This window comes from Mixophyes fleayi, chromosome 2, assembly GCF_038048845.1.
Source record: "Mixophyes fleayi isolate aMixFle1 chromosome 2, aMixFle1.hap1, whole genome shotgun sequence".
Lineage (NCBI taxonomy): Eukaryota > Metazoa > Chordata > Amphibia > Anura > Limnodynastidae > Mixophyes > Mixophyes fleayi.
The window spans coordinates 206,550,073-206,558,601 of record NC_134403.1 but is presented as its reverse complement, the minus strand read 5'-3'; the positions used below and the strand labels follow the sequence as shown (position 1 = coordinate 206,558,601).

At 38.4% G+C, this 8,529-nt stretch overlaps 1 protein-coding gene across 1 annotated transcript in view; it reads right to left on the bottom strand.

The window, feature by feature from the left end:
• Positions 1 to 4,102: 4,102 nt before the first annotated feature.
• MANEAL (mannosidase endo-alpha like) overlaps positions 4,103 to 8,529 on the bottom strand; it is a 43,333-nt gene continuing 38,906 nt past the window's right edge. Inside the window, exons 4-5 of the mRNA XM_075195397.1 lie at positions 7,688 to 7,764; positions 4,103 to 6,783 (exon numbers count right to left, since the gene is read on the bottom strand). Coding sequence (XP_075051498.1) covers positions 6,147 to 6,783; positions 7,688 to 7,764 — 714 coding nt within the window. The 3' untranslated portion in view covers positions 4,103 to 6,146. The remainder of the gene's footprint in view (positions 6,784 to 7,687; positions 7,765 to 8,529) is intronic.

Sequence of the window (8,529 nt, the reverse complement as noted above, 5' to 3'; positions counted from 1 at the left end):
TGTGTTATAAGAATAGAACAAAGTGATAGGCACATACCATTAGTTGCCTATGGAAGTGGCAAGTATGATTAGACCAAGCTATAAGAAATGACTGTTTTAGCCACATTGTTGAATTCTCATAGAGATTTCTATTTATGAAGAGATCAGGTCTAAGACCTCTCCCAGAGTCCCAGTATCGCTTTTGAAATGTAATCCCCTCCAAGCTTACATCAACTCCACCATATTTGCCATGCTATGAATCCAAAATAGTTTATTTGGACTATACAGCAATACCCTCATAATTAATCAGGAGTGATCTTCTTGTAAAAATCGCCAAAAACAAATAAATCAACCAACAACCTCGCGAGTATAGAAATACATAAATTATTATAGGTGAAAACAAAATAATACATTTAATGGCTGTTCTTAATTGTATGTCCCTAAGCTCTGTAGCCTAAAGTCTTATGACAAAGTGTTGTTCCTTGTGATTAATGTGTTTAGGTCATGGTCTATCTAGGATTTGCAATTTCACTATTCCCAACAGGATATGTATATTTATAACTCTTTCTACATTAACTACTCAAGTACATGGTTTCAATACTTTTTCTTCCATTTCTATAATCATGATATAGATATTAGCATATTCCTCATGGGATAAGTCTCATAGGTACATGAATGTTTATTTTACTGAATTGACTGGATCCTTTTTTGTTTGGTATTATTTTTCAGATTAAGTTTTTTGTGATTACAATTCTGTTTTTTCATTGCCGACCAAAATTGTGTCCATAACATTTGATCATACTTGTCTGCTCTTCCTAGATCCTGCTTTCTATTGAAGTGGGAGGAGGCAGAGGTTGATGTGATTTGTCATAATAGCCCTGCCCCCCCTGCACAATGCCATAAACTATGACATTGCACAGCAGGAGGAGGGAAGGGTTTTCAGATTTTTTTGGGAGTCCCCCCCGAAACAGAAAATGATGATTGCCATCTAAAAGGGAATAAATGGTGAAGTATGAATATGTATGGACAGTATTATATCAGGAGAGATGTGCATGATATTATGAGTTAGAACAAATGAAAATGAGATGGTGTTTTAGGGGTAATATAATAAAAGTGGAAAGAGTGGTACAATGAAGTGTCAGAATAGAGGTATAGAATAAATGAAATAAATACAATCTCGAAATTGTAGAATGACTAATACACAGTTAAACTGTTGGGAGTACAAGGAAATATAAATAAAAAGTGAAAAAAAAAATGTTCAAGTTGTCGCAAACGTGACTTCTTCAGTGGATTCTCTCAGGAAAATTATAATATTTGTATTATATTGGTGGCTGGTTGTGGTCTTCTGTTAAAGGAGCTATGTTTAGTGTTTCAAATCTGGATGGGAAGCCTGCTCAAGTTAATTACATTCCACTTTAATAAAACAATAGCCTTTTGGATTCATGTAGATAATGCAGCCTAGAAGATGGTGTGGGCACCGGGGTCAGTTATATTCTAAGGCAATGGTCAGGGAACAGGGGTAAATTACCCCAAATGGGGTAAAAATGAAATTCCTGGGGGTAATGCTGCCAATTCACATGCTGTCAGTTAGATTGTAGACCCCCTTTAAATGTGAAATTGCTGTTGTACCAGAAGAGCCTCAAGGGTTGGCAGAGGCACTTCTTGAGCTTTGATGCAATAATGAAGCACGTATTGCATTTGAAAACAAAGCAGATCAGTCATATTTTTGGATGTCAACAGCTACAAAGCCATCAAAATTGCACGAGGAGGCAGTCAAAAAGTTGCTGCCTTTTGCAACAACCTACTTTTGTGAACAAGGATTTTCCACTCTCCCGAACATAAAAACAAAGCAGAGAAATTGATTGAACGCTGAAGACTGTATACAAATGTCTCTGACATCACAATGCCCCAATATTGATGTTTTCGTATCAAAAATGAAGCAACATCATTTCTCCAAAACCTGAAGTTTTGAAGTTGAAGCTTTTAAAGAAATTTTGAATAGATTCAATAAAATTTAAAATTCTAATAATTAATAATATATGATTTCCTTACTTTCAAATCAAGTGGGTAACGTCGGCGTATCTAAATATATTTGGGGGTAAAAGGTAAAAAAGTTCCCCTGACCCCTGTTCTAAGGGTACATATAGGTCAACTTAAAGCTAGAGATGAGCGGGCTCGGATATCTGAAATCCGAGCCCACCCGAACGTTGCCGATCCGAGACAGATCCGGGTATTCCCGCCAATTGCAAAACTGAAACCGAGGCTTTGAGTCATAATCCCGCTGTCGGATTACGCGATACTCGTATTCTATAAATTCCCCGCTAGCCGCCGCCATCTTCACTCGGGCATTGATCAGGGTAGAGGGAGGTTGTTTTAGGTGGTCCTCTGTCCTGCTATATCTCGTGCTGTGCTGTTCAGTTCTGTGCTGTGCTGTGTCCTGTTCAGTCCAGTGGTGCTGTGTCCTGTGCTCTGTCCTTCTAAGGGCATTGTTATTTCCCCATTATTCCCAAGTTATAAAATTTTTTAAAAAAAGTTATAAAAAATAAGTAAATATCCAAAAACAATCCTGCAGTATAAGTCCATTGGTACTGCTATATTACAAAGTTCACTGATTCTGCAGTATAAGTCCATTGGTACTGCTATATTACAAAGTTCACTGATTCAGCAGTATAATTCCAGTGGTACTGCTATATTACAAAGTTCACTGATTCAGCAGTATAATTCCAGTGGTACTGCTATATTACAAAGTTCACTGATTCAGCAGTATAAGTCCAGTGGTACTGCTATATTACAAAGTTCACTGATTCAGCAGTATAAGTCCAGTGGTACTCTCCTGTGCCGCATATAATTTTTAAAGGCTTTGCCGAGTGTGTGTGGCTTAGGGGTACGCTCTCTTGTGCTACATATAATGGAAAACAAAAATTTGGAGGATAAAGTAGGGAAAGATCAAGACCCACTTCCTCCTAATGCTGAAGCTGCTGCCACTAGTCATGACATAGACGATGAAATGCCATCAACGTCGTCTGGCAAGCCCGATGCCCAATCTCCTAGTACAGGGCATGTAAAATCCAAAAAGCCCAAGTTCTCAAAAAGTAGCAAAAAGAGAAACTTAAAATCATCTGAGGAGAAACGTAAAGTTGGCAATATGCCATTTACGACACGTAGTGGCAAGGAACGGCTTAGGCCCTGGCCCGTGTTCATGACTAGTGGTCCAGCTTCACCCAAGGATCTAAGCCCTCCTCCTCCCCCCCCTACAAAAAATACTTGATGGGATCTCAATGATGAATGCTCTGTACCATGGTCGTCTAAAACAAGAGGTATTGACACGCTCGAACTACACCCTGTATATGCTGCAGAGGATGTAGGAGCAGGCAGCTGTGCAGTGGAATTCAGACCATTTGAAGGCGGAGGTATTGTGGCCCCGGTACCAAATTGTGTACCGGGACCACTGCACTATGCAGTCCAGAAAGCTACCTCGGTGAAACGTTTTGGACTAAAAACAATATTGTGAGGTGTGAGGTGTTCAGAATAGACTGGGAATTAGTGGAAATGATTGTTATTGAATGTTATTGAGGTTAATAATAGCGTAGGAGTGAAAATAAACCAAAAAACTTGATTTTAACACTTTTTATGTTTTTTTCAAAATAAATCCGAATTCAAAACCTTAAATCCGAACCAAAACCTTTCTTCAGGTGTTTTGCGAAACAAATCCGAACCAAAACCTCAAGCAAATCCGAATCCAAAACACGAGACACCAAAAGTGGCCGGTGCACATCCCTACTTAAAGCAGAATTTCACATACCATAACATTATTATTTCATTAAATCTTCACCTTAGGCATGCTATTTTTGTACACCTCCTGGATTGAACGTTTTTAGGCGTTTTGTCTGCCCTGCGCCTCCACCCCAGTGCAGTATGCTCTACCACTCATATCCTAGGTGGCTGTGGGACCTATAGATGATTCAGACTGGAACAATATTCTTGAAGTTCCCAGCAGGGTCTCTACCTGCTGCATGGACAGGTTAACTTAGCTCTTATCCCCAAATGAATGGCCCACTTCAGGTCAGGCTTACAGTTTTACTTCTACATATACATTATGTTAATGTGGTAGTAGCAAGTTAAAAACAAACATTCTGCACATTGTTTTAATAAGTCATCAGCACCTGTTTATTAATGATTTACATTCCAACCAATTTACAGGCAATGTTATATTTGTACCAATTGCAATACTATATCCTTGCATGTGTAATATGCTTGTTCAACATTTCTTCACTAAATGAACATTGTAAGTAGAAGAAAATATTTGGGCCAGCTAGGAAGACAGTGCAGCTTTAAAAAGCACTGTCAAATCTAACACCTATTGAAAAGATTTTACTAATGCGCCTCTCCTCCTTGTCCCAGGGCCTGCTACATGGAGCCATTCTGTAATACAAAACTGGCAAATGAAACACTTAATTGCAGATTGTGATTGGTCCTCCTGCTCACAATCTTCCATTCCTCTGGGCTTAGGGCGACTGTAGGAGAAACGGAGACCCAGCATGTTAGTAAAATATTTTCACTAGGTGGTGCACTATTTTGACCCACTGGGTTATACACTGATAAAATAGTCAATATTAAATAAAAGTAAAGAAAAGTAACATAGAAAGAAAACACACACACACACACACACACACACACACACACTTCTAGACCCTACAGGCCACCTAAACTACATGTATTTGGTATCTAAATAAACAGGAAAAGTAAGTAAATGTATTTTATCCTGTGGTATATTTTTGTGGTGGTACTAAGGGATATATTTACTAAACTGCGGGTTTGAAAAAGTGGAGATGTTGCCTATAGCAACCAATCAGATTCTAGCTGTCATTTTGTAGATTGTACTAAATAAATAACTAGAATCTGATTGCTTGCTATAGGCAACATTTCCACTTTTGCAAACCTGCAGTTTAGTAAATCTAGCCCTAAATGTGTGAAAATAATGTATGTTTGACTCATAAATATGTTTGCACCATTCCTGTCGGATTTTGCCAGTGTTATGCAAAGAAAAGAAAATTAATCCATTTTAAAAATCCTACCAGAAGAAAGTCCAATTTGTCATAAAAAATAAATACAAAATTCACCTGGATACCCTAACAAACATGCGGGTTACTCTCCATTGAACCAGATCAAGAGCAAAAATTGGTCTGGTCACTAAGAGGTTAAAAAGTCTTGCTTAAGCCATGATAAGAAAGGTACACATTTATTTCTCTGTTTCTCCTATTTACCTAATAAAATCAACAATGTGTCAAACAAGGAAACAGTGGTGGCAGGTAAATGTATTCACAATAAAACACCTATATATATTTTAAAGGAGAGCCTGTCTGACACACTGCTTGGAGACCTGTTCAAAAACAAGAGATACTCCAGGTGTTGTGGCCTAGATAATAGTTGAATAAAGAGTTCCTGCTATTATATTAGTTTATATTATATTAGGGGAGAGGATATTATTTTAATATATTATTCCTTGAATGTTTATGCAGTATACAGTACAATTAGAATACTTAGTATTTGGATTCAGTGAGCTATAAAAAATGTGTTTGTAGCTTGTTCATACAATTTATAATGATCTTGCCACAAGGGGACAAACAGAGTATCAATGTTTAAGCTGGGTTTTCAAATGTAGATTTAATTGTTCATGATGTAATTTGCTCAGGCATCTTTTTTGAAGTTGATTAAGTGATATTTAGAAAGTCTGTCTTATGGACACATAAGTTTTTAATATCTTCTATGAAACATAATGTAAGTCTGATTTCAAGGGTACACCTTTCAAAGACACTACATAACAATGCCTTTGTTTCTGCATCCACTCTCCTGGGATATTACCAATGACACAATTTCACATGAATATCACTTAGTTTTGATTCCGTTTTTCCAGGCTGCTATTCAATCCTAAACAAGTCTCAACAAATTGCAGCCCCAGTCTACATCCTCCATCACAAAATGAAACCCCCAATGAGAAGATGTGCAAAACAGCTTTACGGTTAGCTGATATTGGCACAAACTCTGGCACATCTTTGGTACTCCGTGTGTCAGCATCTTCTCTGTAGTCCACACTGATTCAGTCAGAGTAGGAACAAGAGATGCTTTATTTCTTTCCAGGTAGACTTGTACCATGTACCACTACATGTTCACATAAGCCATTGATCTTTCTCCTTGTTAAAATGTTCTGCCCACTTCCTGGTAAGAACAAGGTAAAGGTCAGGCTGGTGTGGCAAGTAGTCTAGATAGAGGCGAGTGGCTGTTTTTTTTGGAGTGGCTTTTTCTATTTGGGTCCCTTCGTGCCATTCATTAAAAGATGTGATAGAAACTATTTCTGGTCGGACAGTGAGAGCAGCCTGAAGAGCTGTCTCATAATACTTTCCATTGACCCTGTTCCTGGTATTGTGGTTGTTCCATGGTCTAATGCTGGTATCTATGTAACCAGGTCCAACACTTGGGATAAACATGAGGTTGTTGGTATCACAAAAGCTTTTGATGGTTTTCCAGTTCTGGTGGGAGGAACCAAAGGAGAAGCCGTTGGAGGCAAAGTATGTGTAAATTCCATCGTATCCAGCTGTTAGAATGTCATGCTTATGTCCCTCCTCTACCAATAGGCCAATAAAGACTGCATCGTAAGGAGTGTTACGGATAGAATGGGAGCCAGTCACTGTCAGTAGGTTTGCCCAGGACTCGGGTGGAGTTAGATAAGAGTCATAAATGTAGAAGAGTGGAAGGCTTTTGCTGGTACTTGTTCTATATCTGTAGAAAGCTGCATGGGATCCAAAACTAACAAGAGAGAGAGAAAAGAAATATGTGATAAACAAGAACAATAGTCAAGAAATTACTTAATATTTGCAGTGATTTGATATTATCAAATTGTAATACTATTAAGTAGGCCATACACAGGAGATCCTCATACTCGACCCAAATGATACATTACAGATTCACGGTCTAACTTTCCAATATATGCGACTGGTCAAACTGGATGAGAACCAGCCACCTGGTGCTCAGGCTGGGTGACCGGATCACTTCTGGACCATATGGGGAACTGAGCATACATACAAGCTGATAACAGTCAACTGACTGTCCCAGTAATGATCTTAGCATGCCCAGCAATCTAAGCAATTACAATCGGATCATTATTGGGCACCACTTATTTTGGGGCCACACCAGTCCTTTATGTGTGGTCAGTTGTAAAGTCTCAGTGATATGAGTTTAAGCTAATATACTTTGATATAAATAACTAATGTCTCTATTACAAAAGAACACAACCAATAAACAAACATTATTAAACTATTAGCCTGCAAATACCCATAGCTCAATACACTTTACAAATAAGTACTAACTGCAGAACTATTGGGAGGTTTGGGGTTGGGATGTTTGGTGGAGTAAGAGATGGTTAAGTCAAAAAGGAATAAAACAATTCTAGAGAGAGAGAACCATTTTAAAGTGCAGATTAAATTTTTACCAACCCAGACCCAGCTATTTCACACTACTTACTTCTCAGCTAATAAGTGTGGAACTATATTGATTAATGACAGAAAAAATACTTTCTATTCCCCCATAAATTCAGGAACCGATACAGGGAAAGGAACAAGTTATAAGACAGTAAATTGCTTTACCATATATAATTTTCTATGTTTCCTATAATAACAATACATTGAATAAAACAGATACTCAATAAACTTACTTGTCAATTATGTATTTAATATTCTCATGCAATGTGCGGTCATCACGTCCCTTGTACGGCTGGATGTGAAATGCCACCTGCAGTATAGACAAAGTATAAAACACATTTAATTGATTATCTTGCTTGGCGATAGTCTTCACTGAATTAAATAAAATACAACATATTAAGGAGAACATTTGTGGGGAGCTGGGGAGGCTGTGGGCTGGCTGTAAGAGAAGCACTGCCATGAATGCTCTCAGCAGTGCACTACACCTTACTGCATTTCCATTAACTGCTACATGTCACTTTCACACAATTGCCCATGTAATACTAAACTATTTAAATTAAATTGCCCTCACAGCAGCACGTCCTGCTGTGCTGGAACTCGCACCAGGGTCATATATAGGCATTATGCACCTGTATAAACTGGGGGTATATGCCGTACAGTGCCAGTGGTTTTGTTTTGTTCCTAGATGCACTGTTACTTGTGGTTCTCTGGTGTTTTGACCTTTTCTCACTCTTGATTTTCCCGTTATATACAGGTCTTGAGCTTGGTTTTGGACTATTCTCCTGCAAACTAATATCGTCCTGCATCTGCTCAACTGTTGCTATATCTGGCCTTTCCATCGAGCATGCCCTCTGCTTCTGAACTTGGATCCTCTGTGGTTTCTTCGGACTGTTTCCCAGTATCCCTTGCCGGTAATCACCTCTGATTTGTGCAACCGAGTGGGCTGCTATATGTGAAAAGCATATTAGTTAGTTAATCTCGTTTTCTCTAAAAGTAGGAGTACTCATGCGCCTAATCCATACACATCAAGGATAATGTCCATCAAATCCATATGCTGATCTGCCAAACTGGGAAC